General features: G+C 43.5%; 1 protein-coding gene across 3 annotated transcripts in view; it reads left to right on the plus strand.

The window, feature by feature from the left end:
* PDGFRA (platelet derived growth factor receptor alpha) overlaps nucleotides 1-21,413 on the plus strand; it is a 48,748-nt gene that overhangs the window by 12,747 nt on the left and 14,588 nt on the right. For all 3 annotated transcript variants that reach the window (XM_020911308.2, XM_020911311.2, XM_020911309.2), the window contains exons 4-16: nucleotides 2,006-2,266; nucleotides 3,293-3,423; nucleotides 7,521-7,692; nucleotides 7,785-7,974; nucleotides 10,506-10,621; nucleotides 11,562-11,688; nucleotides 12,971-13,164; nucleotides 13,837-13,931; nucleotides 14,142-14,274; nucleotides 16,444-16,548; nucleotides 16,930-17,040; nucleotides 17,300-17,453; nucleotides 18,471-18,637. In XM_020911308.2, the coding sequence (XP_020766967.2) occupies nucleotides 2,006-2,266; nucleotides 3,293-3,423; nucleotides 7,521-7,692; nucleotides 7,785-7,974; nucleotides 10,506-10,621; nucleotides 11,562-11,688; nucleotides 12,971-13,164; nucleotides 13,837-13,931; nucleotides 14,142-14,274; nucleotides 16,444-16,548; nucleotides 16,930-17,040; nucleotides 17,300-17,453; nucleotides 18,471-18,637 (1,956 nt within the window). The remainder of the gene's footprint in view (nucleotides 1-2,005; nucleotides 2,267-3,292; nucleotides 3,424-7,520; nucleotides 7,693-7,784; nucleotides 7,975-10,505; nucleotides 10,622-11,561; nucleotides 11,689-12,970; nucleotides 13,165-13,836; nucleotides 13,932-14,141; nucleotides 14,275-16,443; nucleotides 16,549-16,929; nucleotides 17,041-17,299; nucleotides 17,454-18,470; nucleotides 18,638-21,413) is intronic.

Raw genomic sequence — 21,413 nt, forward strand, 5'->3', positions numbered from 1 at the left:
CACACAGTCTTTGTCTGGAAACATCTCTGGAGGGCACGGCTTAAGGTTGGGATAATTCCAGAGTCAGGCAGAATGTGTGGTGCTTTCTGGCAGCGGCCACCCTAATCAACTAGACTTAGCCATGAGCTTGAGACGCCTTTGGTTTACCACACACCTAGCAGTCTCTGGGCATTCCTTGGTAATGATATATGTTTATCTCTGTACCTGTGTCTATATCTGTGAAAAGTGAAAGTCGCTCAGTCCGACTCTTTGCAACCCCATGGACTGTAGCCCGCCAGGCTCCTCTGTCCTTGGAATTCTCCAGGCAAGAATACTGGAGGGGGTTGCCATTCCCTTCTCCACAGGATCTTCCCAACCCAGGGATAGAACCTGGATCTTGCATTGTGTAAGTAGTACTTGATGGTAGGGAAGACTTGAACTTTAAAGGAAACTCTGGCTGATGTGTTATAGATCAAACTGCATATTTTAACCTGAAGTTATTTTGTGGCTTTGTTTCTTGGAATCTTTGCTAATAGAGTTCAGGAATTTGGAACTCTAAAAGCAAATTCAAGTCATGGCAATTTTAGTATATAGATGGTTGGATTAAAGGGGAATACAATTAGAATTTTGGTCTTATCTTATTTAATCGCTAAGTTCTGTCTCTTTTGCACCCTTACGGACGGTAGCCCACCAGGCTCTATCCATGGGATTTTCCAGGAAAGAATATTGGGGTGTGTTGCCATTTCCTTCTCCAGGGGATCTTCCTGACCCAAGGATCGAATCCACACCTCCTGCATTGGCAGGCGGACTCTACCTCTGAGTCACCTGGGAATCAATCCATCCCCACAACTAGAGTACTTGGCTTCAATCAACAAGCATATAAACCATTTATAGCTCTTGCCATCTGTGTTGTTTTAGCAGACATTGAGTGAGGGAGTTTCAGAAGTATCTCTTCCTACCTTTCTGCTCTTTCAAGTTTTTAAAATTGGCTCCTTGGGACTTTCCTGGAGGTCTATTGGTTAATACTGCGAGCTTCCACTTCTGGGGGCCTGGGTTTGATCCTTGGTCAGGGAACTAAATCCCTTATCTGCATGGAACAGTTAAAAAAAAAAAAGTTTAAAATTGGCACCTTTCTCTGTCTTCTGTAACTATGGATCTAAACCCTCTTCACTTCTGTTCTGACATTCTCATCTGTATCAACTTTCTTTCCTAACAATTGAAAAAAAAAATTGTTTCAAAAGGGGTAGATATTTCGTATGTCGCCCATTGTCATTCTCACATAAGTGCTTCCGTGCTTTGAAGACAGTGGTAGGAAGGTGGGTTTGTTAAAAGTACTGAGTCTTGATCTGCCTGAGACTGTCCAGAGATTTTTCCTATTCCTCCCTTGCCCCAGCGCAAACGTCCTCTGGCCAGGCTCTGCATTGCTAGAGCTCTTCTTTGCAGTTATCTAGAGTTGTGTATCCTTTGTGAAACTGGAAACTCTCAGCATTTATTACCAAGTAGTTTAAATAGCTGGTTTTCTTTTGAAAAGAAAATTCTCAGGCTGTGGAATTATACATTTTATTTATTATTTGAGAGGCTTTTTTTTTTTGGTAGATTTCTCTACTACTTTTCAAGTAATAGAGCTATAGGTCATAGGCATTGTAAAAAGCATAATTCAGAAATTATGAGTCTCTTCTCATGTTTTGAGCAGACCTGATTTTTTTTTTCAGGCTTGATTATTTTAATGTCCATTTTGTTTTGTGTTTTGTAGTTTAAATTTTGACCTCCATTTCTGACAATATTTATATTTGTTTTCAGTATTTTTTAAGAAGGCACGGGCAATTTGGTATTGTTCATACTTTAAAAAAATCACCTTCTAGCTGTTAGGATGACAAATGTCAGTGGGGTGACACTTCTGGATTTATGAGTAAAGGTAAAATTCATACCTGATATGACTAATGCCAAAGAAGTAATCTTCCTCCATATATGTGTGAAGGTGAAATTAGTCCTTAATGTGTTTTCCATTTTTTTCCCCAAATGTCAGACCCAGATGTAGCCTTCGTACCTCTAGGAATGACAGATTCCTTGGTCATCGTGGAGGACGAAGATTCCGTCATCATCCCATGCCGCACGACAGATCCTGAGACTCCGGTGACCTTACTCAGCAGTGAGGGGGTAGTGCACGCCTCCTATGACAGCAGACAAGGCTTTAAAGGAACCTTCGCTGTCGGGCTCTATATCTGTGAGGCCACGGTCAGAGGGAAGAAGTTCCAGACCATTCCATTCAATGTTTATGCTTATACAGGTACTGTGCCCTCTCTTACCTTCTCTGAATAAGAGGAACAGGCAAAGTCATCAGATGCATGTAGAATTTTCTTTTTAAAATCCTAGTCCCTAGTGATGGAGCCCCCAAATTCTGATGTGGGGACTTGGCATTAGCCTCCGAAAGGTAGGTTAACCCCACCTTGAACCTACAGTGTTAAGCTGATCTCCGTGGCTGTAATGCTGTGAAGCTTGGCATTACCAAAGGCAAAGTCTTTCCTACCCTGTACTATCTCAGGTTTCATCAGTTAACTTCAGTATACTGTAAGGAATTTTTTTTTCTTGCATAAGCCTCTTATTGCTTTAGTCACATTCCTGACTACAAAGGCCTTAACTACAAACACACACCTGTGGGGGTTGGACTTCTAGGTTAATTTTAATAACTTCGGAAAAGTGATTTTGAGAAAAGCTGGTAGCTGTCGACTTCATCCCTTTGATGTGAGTGGTTAATGCAAACGGGAATGTATAAACCGCGCTTGGGCCAACACATTTATAGAGCACTTACATGCAGGTATGGTATTAGCGAGAGTATGCCATTTAACTCTTGTGAAGGGCTTATTTTATGCCAGACTCCATGCTAGGTTCTAGAAATGCTGAGAATAACTGGGGAGCAGAATGGGAGAGAAGAGGAGAATAAATAAATGATGGGATAGGAGCTAGTGGCTAGGAAAGTGAAGTCAGTAAAGGCTTGCTCTGTCAATAAAAGTGATTGTAGTCATAATGCACCCAAATGCTTGGGGATGCGAATGTGGTCTTCTGGCGAATTGGAATTTATTATTACTATTGTTATTGTTTTGCATGTGTGTATATGTATATATGTGTATGTATTTACTTTATACCAAATTATGTATGTCAATGCAGATCAAGGCTTCTGAGATTTTCAAAATTTTGTCTTGATCAAAGTTGTTTGCAAATTATTTTTCAGAATCTTCTTTAAAAATTAAAACCTTGTAAGATCCTGACTATACTCTGGACATTTAGGTCCTGTGTTTGTTCTTTTTTTAAATAGCAACATCAAAACTTGATCTGGAAATGGAATCTCCTAAGACTGTATATAAGGCAGGCGAATCGATTGTGGTCACCTGTACCGTCTTTAACAACGAGGTGGTTGACTTTCAGTGGACTTACCCTGGACAACTGGTAAGTACCCTCAAGGCCCCTGGTGGCAGGGAGTGGATCACAGTAGGGCCTCAAAGACCTATCGCTCATGGGGCATGACACTGGCCTCCTCTTGACCTTAGCTTTCCGTCTCTGATACAGACTCTGATGAGAGGATGCCGTGGCTCTTAGAGCAGTGGGAGAGTCTGAGATGATGATAGCTGAACCAGGCCCCTCAGAATGCCTAGAGGTTTCACACTGAGTGCTCTTTTTCATCAGATAGACAGGTTATATGGCTACAAGATAATAACCAAAAAATTAACAAAGCAAAACACAAATGAATTTTAAAACTTCCTGATTGCTTAAAGTCATGACTTCTTTTCTTGGCTTCCATACCTTTGAGTTTTGAGGCATTGGATAATGCTGCTTGCCTGCTTCCCTACCATGTGGACACCCATGATACTCTGCTTCTTGCCTGCCTGGTCTTGCCTTTGTTTTAGTATGAGCCAGGTCTTAATCTTTTAGTTGTGGCATGCAAATTCTTAGTTGCAGTATGTGGGATCTAGTTCCCTGACCAGGATCCAACCTGGGCCCCCTGCATTGGGAGCACAGAGTCTTAGCCACTGGACCAGCAGGGAAATTACTTTATTCATTTGTTTTTTTATTTTGGCTGTACCTTGCAGCCGCACTAGGGGATCACCCCTCGAAATGGAAGCACAGAGTCCTAACCACTGGACCGCCTGGGAATTCCCTGCCTGGTCTCTCTATGCATAACTTTCCTTCAGTGAACAGGCATAATTTGAATCATTCAATAGAGATTTAGTGTAAATAGACCTGACATATGACCCAGCAATCCCACTCCTGGGCATACACACCGAGGAAACCAGATCTGAAAGAGACATGTGCACCCCAATGTTCATCACAGCACTGTTTATAATAACCAGGACATGGAAGCAACCTAGATGCCCATCAGCAGACAAATGGATAAGGAAGCTATGGTACATATACACAATGGAATATTACTCAGCCATCAGAAAGAATTCATTTGAATCAGTTCTAATGAGATGGATGAAACTGGAGCCCATTATACAGAGTGAAGTAAGCCAGAAAGATAAAGACCATTACATTATACTAACTCATATATATGGATGTGTATATATAAAAAGATGGTAATGATAACCCTATATGCAAAACAGGAAAAGAGACACAGATGTACAGAACAGACTTTTAGACTCTGTGATAGAAGGTGAGGGTGGGATGTTCAGAGAGAACAGCATTGAAACAAGTATACTATCAAGGGTGAAACAGATCTCCAGCCCAGGTTGGATGCATGAGACAAGTGCTCGGGCCTGGTGCACTGGGAAGACCCAGAGGGATCGGGTGGGGAGGGAGGTGGGAGGGGGGATAGGGATGGGGAACACATGTAAATCCATGGCTGGTTCATGTCAATGTAGGGCAAAAACCACTACAATAAAAAATTAAAAAAAAATAGAGATTTAGTGATGTTTGCTGAATCCCAAGCACTCTGGTGGAAGCTGGCCCATCCACAGAAAGAAGAAGGGAGGAGTGGAGATGGGGAAGGGGAGCCACTGCATCATCTCTGGTCCTTGGGAATTTACACATAGGGTATCAGTCATTATTTTTTTATTTTATTGAAGTATAGTTAATTTACAAAGTTGTGTTAGTTTCAGATGTACAACAAAGTAATTCAGTTATATAAATATATATAAAATATATATATTCTTTTTCAGATTCTTTGTATTATAGATTATCACAAAATATTGAGTATAGTTCCCTGTGCTAATATAGTAGGTCCTTGTTGTTTTCCTATTTTATATGTATTGGTGTGTGTGTGTTAAGTCCAGTTCTCATTCATTCTAACCCATCATGGTAAGTGTGTATGAACTGTGTGTAAAAGGCTATGATGGTCCCACGCAGAAACCTTGTAACAGTGTTTGATGCAGTGCCCTTATGGAGAGCAACAACCACATATCTGTATATATATGTGGTCTTTCCCCCTTCACTCCTAGTTCGCAGATTTCTGCTCCATGCTCTCTCTTTGGCGTCTGATAGTATCTCTCCTTTTTTCCATTTCTCTTCCCCGTGTTTTGGCTGCCCCTTCCCTTTCTCCCTGGGGTGTCTGATTGAAACTTGGACATTTTCACATACTGCCCTATAACCTCATGTACTGAAGAGACATTCGTAGACCAATCGGTATACATCTTCCCCCAAATGTAAAACTATCTTATTTTTCTGTTCATACTTGATTGCCTTAATTTTTTGTAGAAACTTTTTAAAGTTTCATTTATTTGTTTATTCATGGCTGCTTTGTCTTTCTTGGTGCCCTCAAGCTTCCTCTAACTGGGGAGAGCAGGGGCTTCTCTTGGTTGCATTGTGAGGGCTTCTCATTGCAGCGGCTTCTCCTGTTTGGAGCATGGGCTCTAGGCCCAAGGGCTGCAGTAGCTGCAGCTTGTGGTCTTAGTTGCCCTGTGGCATGTGGAGTCTTCCCTGACCAGGGATCAAACCCATGTCTCCTGCATTGCAGGTGGATTCTTTTTTTTTTTAAATTATTTTTATATTTATGGCCGTGCTGGGTCTTTGTTACTTTGCACAGGCTTTCTCTAGTTGCTGCAAGTAGGGGCTACTCTTTGTTGCAGCGTACGGGCTTTTCATTGTGGTGTCTTTTGTTTCCGAGCACAGGCTCTGAGGCTGGAGGGCTTCAGCAGTCGCAGCGCATGGCCTGCAGGGCCTGGGCTCAGCAGTGTGGCACATGGGCTTCGTTGCTCCGTGGCACGTGGGATCTTCCTGGACCAGGGATCAGACCTGTGTCCCTGATTTGGCCTGCAGATTCTCATCCACGGTATCACCAGGCAGGTCTGGCAGGTGGATTCCTAACCACTGGGCCACCAAGGAAGCCCATATTTGATGCCTTTAATCCTTAAAACATAAATGCTTCTTTTCATTTATTGGAGATAATTTTTTCTCCTCAAAACAAAACTATGTGCTGTTTGGCCCCCAAATATATACTCTAAGTATTGGTTTATAAATCATAGTTTTTGTTTGATATTTTTTTTTTTTCTTTTTCATATTCTTTTCTGTTATGGTTTATTACAGGATAATGAATATAGTTCCTTGTGCTCTACGGTAGAACCTTGTTTATCTTTTTTTTTTTGTTTTGTTTTTCTTTTTCTCTGAACTTTTTTTTTTTTCCATTTATTTTTATTAGTTGGAGGCTAATTACTTTACATCGTTACAGTGGTTTTTGTCATACATTGAAATGAATTAGCCATGGATTTACATGTATTCCCCATCCCAGTCCCCCCTCCCATCTCCCCCTCCACCCGATCCCTCTGGGTCTTCCCAGTGCACCCGGCCCGAGCACTTGTCTCATGTACCCAACCTGGGCTGGTTATCTGTTTCACCCTAGATAAAAATGCAGGCTTATAACTTTAAAATTTAGAGAAACAGATGAAAAGCCACTTCCCAGAACCACCCCCATTATAATTTAAAGGAGATAAGTCCTTTAAATACTTTATAAATGTAATAATTAATAGATATACTTTGAATAGTGCTTTGTTATATATTTTTTTTCTTGTGGCAGTATAGCACAAATACCTTACTGTGTCATTAAATATCCTTTCAAAACCGGATTTTCAAAGGAATATGGCTAAAAATATTTTTTATTAGACTTTATTTTTTAGACTGGTTTAAAAAAATATTCATTTGGTTGCAGTGGGTCTTAGTTGTGGCACACGGGGTTTTTGATCTTTGTTGTGGCATGTGGAATTTTTAGTTGCAGCATGCGGAATCTGGGTCCCTGACCAAGGATTGAGCCCAGGCCCCTGCATTGGAATCACGGAGTCTTAGCCACTGGACCACCGGGAAGTCCCTTTAGAGCAGCTTTAAATTCACAGCAAAACTGAGTAAAAAGTACAGAGATTTTCTGTATTGTCTTCTGGGCTCAACACAGGAACAGCCCCCCTCCCCCCGCCCCCATCTATATCCCCGCAGAGCGGTACACTTGTTACAATCCAGGAACCCGCATTGGTGCATCATTATCACCGAGTCCATGACTTACACAGGGGTTCACTCTTAGGAGACAGCTTGTTAAAGCCAGCTTTCCTCCCCTTCTACTGTAGAAAGGCAAAGGCATCACGAGGCTGGAGGAAACCAAGTTCCCGTCCATCAAGCTGGTATACACTCTGAGGGTTCCGGAGGCCACAGTGAAAGACAGTGGAGATTACGAATGTGCTGCTCACCAGGCCACCAAGGAAGTCAAAAAGATGAGGAACGTCACCATTTCTGTTCACGGTATGCTCTGCTTCCTAAAATGGCCATCGGCCATGGTGCTCGGGATCCACCATGAGGTGATCATTGTGTAATGGAAACTCTTCCCTGTACAGAGAAAGGATTTATTGAAATCAAACCCAACTTTAACCTGTTGGAAGCTGTCAACCTGCATGAAGTCAAGCATTTTGTGGTGGATGTGCAGGCCTATCCCCCTCCCAAGATAACCTGGCTGAAGGACAACCTGACTCTGATTGAGAATCTCACAGAGATCACCACTGACATAGAAAAGATTCAGGAAATAAGGTAAAAAAACACCCTTCTCAAGTTTGCCTTTTCTTTGTATTGTATTTCTTAGATAGACTGAGGTTTGTGTGTGTCTTATGACCCCAAACAAGAGTCAATATAGAAAATTTAGCAATCAGAAATAGGAGATACTGGAAATCAGGTACATTTCATGACAATGTTGCAATGCAGTAATAGTATGTTGGTAAGTATGTAACAATGAAATGAGAAGAAAGAACTGAAAAATCTCTGCTCCCAATGAAAGACATGTTCCTGGATTCAGCAAGGGATGGAGGAAAGAAAGTAAAATTGGACCCACTTGGATTTCATATATATTCCTTGATATCCATCACCCATATTGCAAGTAGACATGTATGGTGATTCCATTTCCAGGGCAGTTATCACATATGCCTACATGAAACACAACACCATTGGCTTAATTTGAAATACATTTTCCCCAGTGAGGCTTTCATGGGAAATAAGAGTAGTGTCTGAGTAAATTTGGTTAGGAGAGAACGTACAATGGATAGTTCAGATCCTTGCTCTCTGAGGAGCTGTAGACTGTTGTCATCTCTTAACTAGTGGTGGAGTTTTGTGCAAGTCACCATTCAGCCTCAGCTTCTTCATCTATAATGTAGGGTTAATAATACCTTATGTCCTTCAAGATGAGGAACTGGATGATATTTTGAGGTCTCTTGAAGCTTTAAGCTCTGATTAGAATCTGAGAGCAGAAGATCCCTCTTGAAGGGATCAGCTAATCCAGCCCTACATCTTTGTCAGAAACCTTTCCAAGGAAACAAAATCCTCTATTTCAAGCCTTCAGGAAAGAGGAGAAGATAGCACCTCTGCCATTAGTTCACTTAATTTCAGGATTTGCTTCCTTCTTTCTGAACTGAATGTGTAACTGAGAAGCAACATCTGGGAGAATGGAATGTGACAACCTCTGTGGAACAGTGATAGAGATAGAAGTGGGATACTTGATCCGGAAGGCTTGCTAAGACACGAAATGTAGGAACACAGAGAAGTGGACAGTGTCTAACTTTCTACTAGGCTGTGAGGCCAGAGAGAAATAGGGTGATCCCAGCGTAGCCAACACTTGAGACACCCAGGGCTGTCTGCAAGCTACCTTCAGTCGCGATGGCCAGACGGTGGTTGTCTGCGGAGCAATCCAGGAGAGCTGTCTCTTAAGGTGTTTTTTGATTTCCTCCAGCACATCATCTTCTGGTCCCCATGACAGGCCAGGGAATGTAAGGATGCGCACGAGGGAGGGGTGTCTGGTTTCCCTAAAACTAGTGGATTCACAGCTTCCTTGGCTGGACAAGTGCAAAAAATGAGTGACGGCAGACTGTCTGGTCACCGGCAGCCAGGGGTGCTTAGGGGGCTCTAAAGAAACCCATTGCAAAAAAAAAAAAAGAAACCCATTGCAGAGGTGCTGTTTGGTGCGGCAGAGGGAGAGCCAGCCCGGTGTGCCCGTCACGTCTCCAGCATCCAGTGTCTTAGCTGGAAGACTTGACATTTGCATGCTATTTTGGAGCCTCTGAAATGCTTTCCTATAGATTGGTTCATGTAATTAATTCTCACAATGACTTTACGCCTTGCATATAGTTATCCCTTATGGTACCCATAGGGGACCTGAGGCTTGGAGAGTTTCAGTAACGCCCCAGGTCTCCTCCTTCCATGACCAGCGCCCTTCCTCTCACTCCGCTTGCTCTTCCACGCTGTTGTAATGGACAGTCAGATGGGCAGATACTTTATTGCGCACACACATACACACACACAACGAAATGTCATTTATTACACGTGTAAGCAATCTTTTGGAGAAACTTCTCTTTAGTGAGGTGTGAAAGCATATGTTTCTCTTTTTTTTTTTAAGATGCATCTTGCACTTTAAAAACATTCACACCTAAAGACAGTGCATTGTAAGAAGCCTCACTCCTGTCCTCGTATGCATTGGTACCTCCTCCTCCCCACCCACAAGGAATACTATTATTAGTTTTGTTAGGAAGGTTTCTTATGAAACCTTCCAGAGTTTCTTAAGCAAATACAAGCAAGCAGGAGTTTTATACCCCAGTGACCTCTCCATATCAATACAGAGACAGTGTCTCTATTGTTTCTTCCAAGGATGTTCCAGTATTTGGCTGAATCACTCATATGATGGATGTTAAGGGGACTCAAGTATTTATTTTTATTTTGTATTGGAGTATACTTGCTTAACAGTGTTGGCAAGTATTTTTTTCTTAAACATAAAAATCCAGGATTAAAATAAAAGGAAAGATGGTAAGATTTGTTTTTTCCCATCTAGAAGTCAGGCCTTAGCAGAACTGACAGCTCTTGTGGCCGCATAAGCCATTGCTCATCTCTGGTCTTCTGTTTAAGAATGAAATGTCTACAGCTCAGACCTTCAGTGCATAGATAATATAAGGAAAATCCCAGGAAAGAGATCATATGGACAAGATGTTTTTTAACAACATTAGAATTGAATATGGTAATTGCTTAACAATTGGAATTTATTGGGCTACTCCTTGCTGAAACACAGTCCTTTTCTTTTTAAGTTATCGAAGCAAATTAAAGCTGATTCGAGCAAAGGAAGAAGACAGCGGCCATTATACTATTGTAGTTCAAAATGAAGATGATGTGAAGAGCTATACTTTTGAACTCTTGACTCAAGGTATATAAGAGCCAGTTAAAGATAACTCTAGCTCGGTGGGTGGGTGACTGAGAGTCTCCCGAGAAGAGCCTGGCCTTGTCCCCACAGGTCTTGGAAGGAAAAGCAACCCTTTCAGGGGAGAAGCAGGGGCTTTGGGTGTCAGGTGTAGCTCTGTTGGACTTATGAATTCACATAATTCTGGGAGGTTCCAAGCTAGTCTGGACTGTCTGACTTGGAATTCCTAGGCTCCAATCGCTTCCTTACCACCTGTTTCTCAATTAGGTACCTCCAGTTCTGGAAAGAGTGAAATGATATGTTTTGGTCCCGATGACGTTAAGTTGTTCCAGAGTGTTTTGGCTTTTTGTGCCTAGCGTTCCTTATAGACCTCTATAGAAGCCCCTCCCAGAACAGAGTGCCCAAGTCTGTTTATATGCCAGTTTAGCACCTATTCACCGAGCACCTACCATGGGCCATGTACTGTCTAGGTAGGCTCATTTGACCCTCATAGTCAATCTGTGATACAGGTATTAGCATATTTCTAACTTATTTGATCACTGGTTACAAACAAGAATCTTTAAAATGTAATAATATTGCACTTTGGTAAATGCTCCTTTAGATCCTACCTTTCAGATGAATCTGTAAGCTTATTCCCAAGCTATAATATAACTCTAAGAGCCTCTTTGTCTTTCAAGTCAAATAAACATGGGGCTTTTGCTTTCTTTACACCAGATTTAAAACACCACAGGGCACAGATGCCTTAAGCATGCCCTTAACCGATTGGGTCTGTGCAAACTGGAGTGTTATTATGCACATGACTGGTCTCAGCTCCCTGCTGGGTGGTTGGTTGATTTAGAGGTTCAAATGTTATGTGGGCAAGTTTTGAACTCATATTCCACTTGGTAGTTCCCCAAAGTTCTGGTGTGCCAACCATCCAGTTCTGATTTCTTTTTACCTCCTGCAGTTCCATCCTCCATACTGGACTTGGTTGACGATCACCATGGCTCTAACGGGGGCCAGACTGTGAGATGCACAGCCGAAGGGACCCCTCTTCCTGATATCGAGTGGATGGTTTGCAAGGATATTAAGAAGTATGGAACACATTCCTTTCTCTTTTGTGGTCAGGCTGTTTCTTCCTTGGCACAAAGAACCTCAAATGCATTTTATTTCTCTGGCTGGCTCTGTTTTTGGAATTTATGATTCTTATTTGGCCTAGGTCAAACTACAAGATAGGGTTCCAAACATGGACTGTGCGTGTGTATGTGTGTGTACGTGCGCACATGTGTGTGCACACGTGTGCGTGCGTGCGCTTGTGTGTGTGCATGCGTAGGTGTGTGCATGTGCTTTTGTGTTCATGAGTAGCTGTATGAAGAAGGTCTACAGCCTTCAACGGATTCTCAAAGGGTCTCTAATCTGAAAAGAGCACGAATTTAAAGACCCGCTCTAAGAGGATCTCTCCTCCTATGTTTTGGTAGGCCCATGTTTTCGTCTCACATTTGTCTTTGGTGAACTTCATTTGGTGGCTAGACTGGCGTGTGAACATGCATGATGATACTGCCCAGGGGGCTCCTCTCTACCTGCTGGGTGGTGGGAGGTAACTCGCCAGTCCCTCCTCCACCCCGCGTCCCTCGACCTTCTCTAGCGGGCCCCTGAACAGTGTGCTTGCACTCCTTCCCGGGGTGCCCGCTGTGCTCCGAAGCCTCTGAGCTTCTCTTGGAGGCTGAGATTCCTCCCCTGGTACCCGAGGCCAACAGGCACTGGACTTGGATCTAGACTGGGGCTGGATTCTAGGTCCAGTCCTGGTTATGCCTGAGGGGGTCCCCACAGTGTGGGTGGAGGAAAGGGAGGGCACCAGGCCTTTTTTGGAGGGGTGGGATGTTGGGCGACTTAAACGTTCTTGGAAGTCCAGTTTGCTCAGGGGTTCAAGGCTTGTGACAGGTAGTTCTGTTGTATTGAACTTGTTTATCTCTGCCTTGCCTTCATAAACAGTTAACTTAAAATTTTTAAAATTTATTTGGCTATGCTGAGTCATGTGCATGTAGCATGCAGAATCTTTAGATGCCAGCTCTTGTTGGGGCATGTGGGATCTAGTTCCCTAACCAGGGATCAAACCCGGGCCTCCTGCATTGGGAGCTCAGAATCTTAGCCACTGGACCTGCAGGCAAGTCCCAACAGTTAACTTTTAATTACCCACATGTAGGTTATTCTCTCTCGGAGAACAAGTTTTAAGGTTAATCTGCATCTAAAACATCAATCTCTAGCCTTGCAAATGCAGACAGGGTCAGCGCTGCTTGCTGTCTTAAATGATTCTCAGTGCTCCACCCCCAGACTCCCCACAATGGGCTCTATATCTATGCCTTTTACTCTCTCCAGATGTAACAATGAAACTTCATGGACAGTTTTGGCCAACAACATTTCAAACATCATCACAGAGTTTCACCCCCGAGACAGGAGCACGGTGGAAGGCCAGGTGACGTTCGCCAAAGTGGAAGAGACCATTGCAGTCCGGTGCCTGGCCAAGAACCTCCTCGGGCTGGAAAGCCGAGAGCTGAAGCTGGTGGCTCCCAGTGAGTAGCTCATGGGTCGGGACAGCTAAGTCTTCAGCTGATCCCTTCCTCCCTTCGGTGGAACTTTGAATCCCAGATCTTAAAGGGCTTTCCCTGGGCATCTGTGTGGGACCCTTTTGTTTCAGATCTCAAACTACATCTTTTCTGAGGCCCCTTGGTATTTTGTTTGTCTATAAGTATGTAGCTACCTAGTCTCTTTGGTCTGGCGTGGTGATGGAGGATGGGGAAGGAGGATCTTCTACCTTGTTGCTCCTTGTGACAGTTGAGACAGGTTGACTTCTTAAAAAAGAAAAAAAATTAGTGAAGCCCAAAGCAATATAAGTATACAGCAACCTTTCAAAATACACTGCACTTAAGTTTCTGAACTAATGGCATCACTCAGCCTCATTTATCAGTCTTTATATTCCAGTTCACATTCCGGAGCACCTTTGGAGAAAAGAATTGTGTTCCCAACCGAATTTTGTCCCTTGCCCGTCCAGGGGAAGAGTTGGAGTAGTTTCATGCGTGTAGATAATTGAGAGATGATCTTGTCCATTCCCCAAATGAGCCAGGCAGCCCTTATGCTTCTCCACCAGTAGAGAGGGATTTCCAGCCCAGAAGTGGCCACCCCGCCTTCCTGCCCTCCTGCGAATCTGTGCAAATTCTCCCCCGTGCCCCTCTCTCGTCCTCCAGCTCTGCGTTCTGAGCTCACTGTGGCGGCTGCAGTCCTGGTGCTCTTGGTGATTGTGATCATCTCACTCATTGTCCTGGTCGTCATTTGGAAACAGGTAGATGTTTTTTAAAGAACTAAAAATCATTGCTGATAAGAACAAGAAGAGCAACCTAGCTCAGTGCTTGGCGCAGAGAAGGAGCTCAGTAACTAGATGATGAGTGAATGTTGTTGAATCCTTCCGCGTCAGTCACTTTGCTGCTGTGGTTAAGCTTTGGTATCTTCGGACGTTGGTAATTTACTAGTTACCTGTCCTTGTCGTTTATAGAAACCAAGGTATGAAATCCGTTGGCGGGTCATTGAATCAATCAGCCCCGATGGACATGAGTACATTTATGTGGACCCGATGCAGCTGCCTTACGACTCGAGATGGGAGTTTCCAAGAGATGGACTCGTGCTTGGTAAGCTCCGGCCCTGCTGGGTGATCGCCCAGGACTCCTTTTGCTTTGTCCACAGCGTTACTCTTCACAGGCCTGTGGAGGAACAAAGGATCTGAACTTGTACTTAGTAAGAGTGAGGCGTTAGAAATTGGCTTTTTTGGAAATATTTTTCTGCCTTTGAAAATGAGCCAATCAGATAACTGCGATGGTTTTTTTTTTTTTAAACCTCCTTCCATAGCAAATTACAGGTTAAGGAAATTTTACAAAGGAAGAAGCGACTATAGGGAGACACCCATCAGAGTGGCTTTGTTTTGGAAATGATACCCATTGGAAACGAGATGAATTTCTGTGATGAAAAAGGAACAGATGAAAAATGAATGAGGACAGTCCAGAAATATGTTTTGACCCAGTACCTTCTGAGGATGTAGTAGATACTTCTTTAAAAATAGAATGTAAAAATATAAGTTTTTGCATTTTAAAGCAAAACATGAAAAACTTCTCAAATATTTCAGTCTTGGGTTGAGACCAAGTACAGTAAACTTTAGTCAAGAGATTTTTTTTTTTTTTAATTACATTCTAAATGAATGAAAACAGGACAAAGACAAATGAAGGTGAGAGCTAGAGGTTGTGTCATCATGAATATTCTAACAGTATGTCCTTTGGAGGATGCCGAAGGCATTTTTAAATTATCTACTTGTCTCATTCCAGAAAGCAGCCAAATTAGGTCTTCCTAGAAAGTTACTTAAACTGAGATCAGACAAGACACCCTAGCCTTTCTCATTCAAATACCTATGTCTGAGAACTAAGCTTGCTTTATTATATTTTCTCCCTTGTTTTACAAAAGGTGAGGAGCTTAGGGAAGTTAAAAAGTAATAAAATACGGAGAAAAAGGGGCAACATTCGTCACTAAGAGGCGTTGCTGTGTCTCTCTGCTGCTGTGTGTTGCCGAGCTGCTGGGGAAGTGGTGCATTTGCAGGAACAAGTCTCAGCCGGGCAGACGTGTAGTCAGCGGACTGTAGGCTCTCTGTGCCCGTTAGGGGCCACATCATCCCCTGGTTTGAGGAAACGTCTGTTCTAGACTGCAGACTCTTTAAGAGTGGGCACGACACGGGAAGGAAGACAGGGAGTTTGGGATGGACATGTGCACAGTGATTTTTAAAATGGATAACCAGCGAGGACCTGCTGCACAGCACAGGGAACTCTGCTCCATGTCACGTGGCTGCCTGGGCGGGAGGGGAGTTTGGGGGAAAACGGATACATGCGTAGGCATGCCTGAGTCCCTTCTCTGTTCTCCTGAAACTTTCACAACATTGTTAATTGGCTATACCCCAATACAAAATAAAAAGGTAAAAAAAAAAAAATTGTGGGCACGAGAGCCTCCATTTCCCTCCGTATCTCCCAACACGTGGCAAAGTGTTGTGCTCCTGGGCATGTTTAGCCTTCTCTCTTCCTGGTCTTCCTAACAGACAGACAGCAGGAGGGCCAGCCTGAAGTTTGCTTCATCGCTGTTGGAATCAGTAATGTCCTGAATAGGGAAGTATTTCCAGCAGAGAAGCTTCCCTGGTGGCTCAGAGGGTAAAGCGTCTGCCTGCAGTGGGGGACACCCGGGTTCAATCCCTGGGTCGGGAAGATCCCCTGGAGAAGGAAATGGCAAGCCACTCCAGTACCCTTGCCTGGAAAATCCCATGGATGGAGGAGCCTGGTAGGCTACAGTCCATGGGGCCTCAAAGGGTCAGACAAGACTGAGCAACTTCATGTTCACTTTCACTTTCACTTCCAGTGGAGAAAGGCTTTTGATGCAAAAGGTGCCCTTGTTTGCGTGGGGTAAACAGAAGGGTGGAGAGCCAGGAGGTTTGGGCCAGAGCCACAGAGAACAGTTTCCATAGAGCCCAGGCTTTGGCTCAGTTCTCCAGCCGGTAGGCGAGTGCTCACACTAGGGAGGGCTGCAGCTCCTTTCTTCCCGTCTGTTTTTCCTTTTCTTTGCAAATGTTATATGACAAAAGCAATTACACTAATTTCCTTCCCTGTGGGCTCAATTCTGGTTTTGACATGATGACTTGGAGGAGTTATTATGCTTTCTCCATATGGGAAAAACACCACCCAGCTGTGCACCCATGATTGCTGGCCCTGGTAAATGAATCGGAGGAGATGCCTGATTCTGTGTGTGTTGATGGTTCTGGTTGCCCGCAGGTCGGATCCTGGGGTCTGGTGCATTTGGGAAAGTGGTTGAAGGAACTGCCTATGGATTAAGTCGGTCTCAACCTGTCATGAAAGTAGCAGTGAAGATGCTAAAACGTAAGTGCCCCTTTTCTGGAGCTTTCTTGAACATGGAGATATTAAACTCAAAAATCACACAGCCAGTAAATGTCAAATTTAGGACTAGATCTTGGTTCTTTCAACTCTAGGTTTTTTGTGTATTTAGACTCTTGTCAGTGAGGTTTATTTAGAGTATTCTTGTCACTTATATGTTGGAAAAATCAAGAGTTATTTTTAGTAGCTTCTTTTTACTCTGCAGACTTGGGATAAGTAATTAGTGGGTACTGAGTTACTAGCCATTTCCCTTTGAGACTGTTGGTGAATAAAATGATACCTAGTTGTAGGGTTAGCCATGCTTTTGGCTTTTTCTGGGAAATAAATAATTCAGTTGAACTGATGTATGATTTATTTCTTCAACAGCCACAGCCAGATCCAGTGAAAAACAAGCTCTCATGTCTGAACTGAAGATTATGACCCACCTGGGGCCGCATTTAAACATCGTGAACTTGCTGGGCGCCTGCACCAAGTCAGGTAGGCTTGCTCACCTGAGAGTGAGGGTTTTCCTAGCACACCTACCATTGCGAAGACTGTCCAGGCTTTTTAGTCCCCCACGATGTACCTCCAGACGTGCCAGCAAATGTGTCTGTTGAATGGGGTTGTGGACTGAGTTCGGCTGAGGGAAGCTCCCTGTTACTGAGCCGTGTCTTTTACCACTGTAGATACGGTAGGTTCATGGCTTCTCTGTTCTTCATGTTCATGCTCATCTCCCAACTGGTTTTGGACCCCACAGGCCCCATTTACATCATCACTGAGTACTGCTTCTATGGGGATTTGGTCAACTATTTGCATAAGAATAGGGACAGCTTCCTGAGCCACCATCCAGAGAAGCCAAAGAAAGAGCTGGACATTTTTGGATTGAACCCGGCTGACGAAAGCACGAGAAGGTAGGTGCAGAGACAGACGCTGCTGTGAATCACTGTCTTATGCATGTGTGCATGCTCAGTCGCTTCAGTCGTGTCCGACTCTTGTGGACCCCATGGACTGTAGTCCCCTAGGCTCCTCTGTCCATGGGATTTTCCAGGCAAAGATACTGGAGTGGGTTGCCATTTCCTCCTCCAGGGAGGAAATGTCGTATGAGCCTCACCAGTGGGGACAACCCATGTCCTGATGGAGATCATGTCTACAGATTCAGGGCCAGGAGGTAGCAAGACTTAAAGTCAACTACCCTGCTTCATCACCCCTTGACATGTTGCTGAGAGATACCCCATGTCTGTAAGGCGTTTTAGACAGGATATCATGTTGGGGAAAGCTTTGCTGATAGGTTTGAATGAGAGGAAGAGTCAAAATCATCCTGGGAGCCAGTTGCTGTTTATGTGTGGTCCACTTCAGACTTCCAGATGTATCTCTGGCCAGGGAAGCCTCAGTGCTCATATCTTGTGAGAAACTATCTGAGGATTTACAAGTTTGAGACACTGGTCCTTGCTGAACCCAGGCGTATCAGTCAGGTCAATGAAGTGATGATTGCCACTGTAGATATCTAAAGTGACTGAAAAGATCTCTGTAGACATGACGTTCTCCAAGATCAGAATGTATGTGAATTCACTTCATATTAAATTACTCGATGGACACCAAATTGGTGTTAAATTTATTGAGTAGAAGAAATCGTCTGTCCAAGCCACTTGGTCACATGGTGAAGCTTTGTGGCCTGTGAACTGAAAAACAGAATAAAGACAGAGTTGAGCTGAGGTGGTCTGTGTGTTTGTGTGATCCGTGATTAATGCTCATCTGCCCGACTAGACCAACCACATGAAGGATGCGGGTGACTGTGCTTTTGTTTCCCCTGATGCCCCTGTGCCCACCACTGTCTCACACATGGTGGGTACCTGGTCCTCATCTGCTGAGTGCTGGATGATCACTCCAGAGGGACACCCTGGCTAAGGTTTCTTTTTCTGTTTTTACAGTTACGTTATCTTATCTTTTGAAAACAATGGTGACTACATGGACATGAAGCAAGCTGACACCACACAATATGTCCCCATGCTGGAAAGGAAAGAGGTTTCTAAATACTCAGACATCCAGAGAGCGCTGTATGATCGCCCAGCCTCCTATAAGAAGAAATCCATGTTAGGTAAAGATGTCTTTGCTTGTGCTTGGGGTGCTGAGGTCTTCCAGTGGTTTAATATGATACGTAGACGACTCAGAAGGTGGTGAGCAGGCCTGGTAGGCAGGACTGTCAGGCCACGTGGTCCCTAACTGCAGATGTGCACAGCTGGGTTTGTGACATGTTTTTGCAGGTCTGGCCTGTAATTTTTTTTTTTTAAACTAGAACTCATACTAGTTGCACTCTTTTTGTTTATTTATTTATCTGTGTTTGGCTGTGCTGGGTCTTCATTGCTGTGTGTGGGCTTTCTCTAGTTATGGCGACTGAGGGCACCTCTGTTGCGGTGGGCAGGTTTCTCGTTGTGGCGGCCTCTCCTGTTACAGAGTAGTCTCTTGATGTACGGGGTTCTGTAGTTGGGGCACACGGGCTTAGTTGCTCCACAGTGTGCAATTTTCCAGACCTATGTTCTCTGCACTGGCAGGCAGATTCTTAATCATTGTAACACCAGGGAAGCCCTGGCTTGTGAATTGAAAAAAGGAAAGAGAATAAAGACAGAACCAACATAATGAATTTTTCAGATTTTAAGTGTAGTCATTTTATTAATTTTATTTTGTCTGACTTTATTGAGATATTAAGATATGAGTGACATACAGGGCTGTGTACATTTAAGGTATACGGTGTAATGATTCAACTTACAAACATTGTGAATGATTACCACAATAAATTTAGTGAACATCCATTTTCTCACATAGATACAAAATAAAAGAAAATTTTTTCCCTTGTGATGAGAACTTTTAGGATTTTGCCCCTTAAATTTCATATGTAAAATGTAGCAGTATTAATATATTAATATGTACATTGCATCCCTGAATTGTACATTTTAAAACATAACCATTTTAAAGAATTATTTAATCTGACATAATAGTATTCATTTTTTGGTTTAACATACCTTTTTTGTTTTAAATGAAGGTATGGTGGTAATTATTTTTTCTCAGTGCCCTTACTTGGTAACATTAAAATCTGGCAATCTTTTATTGATTCCTAATACTATTTTTAAAAATTCAGTTATATAAATCTCTATATCTGTGTTTGATAGCCCTAGCTGTTAGCTTTGCTAATGCCCAATTTGTGATAGAAAATGAAAAGTGGACAATTTGAGGTTATATCTGACAAGGGTGTTGGGTGTTTCTATTGAATGTTGTTTGAAGGAAGATCCGTTTGTTTTCAAAGCAGATGAGCATGTGGCAGGGTTGATTGATTTATAAACTCCAGGGAGCCTAGCTGATGCTCATACCATATGGACCAGCCCACATCTGGTCGGGGGTGGCCCCTGCAGGGTTCTAGTGTAGTCACAGGCTTGGAGCTGGGAGGTTTCAGGAGAGATCTGACCATGCTTTGTTGGGTAATTTTATGTTACTGGGTCTGAGACCTCCCCTAGATCCTGCCAAAAGGTGTTGTGCTGCCATGGAAATTGTTTTGAAAATCACTGATGTACTCTGGATGCTTTCAGGGTTCTTGAATGAAAGGTACAATCATTGAAAAAAAAAAAAAGAATGTGCTTGTTTTGCAAAGCGCAGTACATAATAATATTTTCCACCGCTGCAGCTCCAAGTTCCATTCCCCTCCCAGTGCCAACTGGGTAAACTTCCAAGCCCTTTAAAAAGGTTGGCCAACGAGACTTGTCGGAACCAACACTTCCGCTCCCCTCCTGTATTGTTAAAAATAGTTTACATTGCTTCCCAGGCCGGACCTGGCTCCAGATGTCAGGAGAACCTGATTCATGCTTAGCCCGGGCCCGGTTGGCAGGCAGACCATTGCTTTCTGGCTGGAAAAATGTGAATGGCTGCAGCTACTCTGTACTTGCCTGAGCTTTTTCAAAAAGTGCTGAGAGCTGCTGGCCTAGATTGCCTCCTTCCTCGAAAACCCTGGGACCCTTCCAGGCGGGACCAACTGGGGAAAGTAGGCAAGTTACAGAGAAAGGAACTACATGCAAAGTCCTTGGCACTGAGCTTGAAGATTGCTACTCCTGCCTGATTGGTGGCTAATTCCATTCACAGAGTGAGCCAAGTGCTATGGAGGTGGCTTTAAAAAGAAAGAAACAGCGATTCCTAGAAGCTGCTTTTTCATAGAGGCCTCATGTGCATTCATCATAGAAGATGCATGGGTGTGGTGGTGGGTGTGGGTGTGTGTTTTCAAGGTGGCTTAGGTGATTTGCTAAAGGAAAATTTGGGAGCCAAACAACAAAAATATGTGTGAGAACCTGTTAGACTATAGTCATTATGGAGATATATATTTAAACCAAGTGTATGTATTTACAGATCTATTTCTTTTTATTTATTTTTGAAATTAAAAAAATTACTTATCTATGGCTGTGCTGGCTTTCTCGAGTTGCGGTGAGCGGGGGCTCCTCTTCTTCGTGGCGCCCGGGCTTCTCATTGTGGTAGCTTCTGTCTTGTTGTGGAGCATGGGCTGTGGGGCACGTGGGTTTCAGTAGCTGTAGATCTAGGGCTCTAGAGCAAGAACGCAGTAGCTGTGGCACACAGGCTTAGCTGTTCCACGGCACGTGGAACCTTTCTGGACCAGAGATGGAACCTGTGTCTCCTACATTGGCAGGTGGATTCTTTGCCACTGAGCCACCAGGGAAGTCCGTATTTCTTTTTAAAGAGGACATTTCTGCAGTTTACACTCACCTGTGAGGTCTTGACACTGTGAGAACATGATCATAGGTATGTTCCCTGGACAAGCCTCTGCAGCCTGATGAGCAGCCCAGCCTTCTGAGAGTGTCAAGGTGGCTGACATTTCA

This window comes from Odocoileus virginianus, chromosome 29 (assembly GCF_023699985.2).
Source record: "Odocoileus virginianus isolate 20LAN1187 ecotype Illinois chromosome 29, Ovbor_1.2, whole genome shotgun sequence".
Lineage (NCBI taxonomy): Eukaryota > Metazoa > Chordata > Mammalia > Artiodactyla > Cervidae > Odocoileus > Odocoileus virginianus.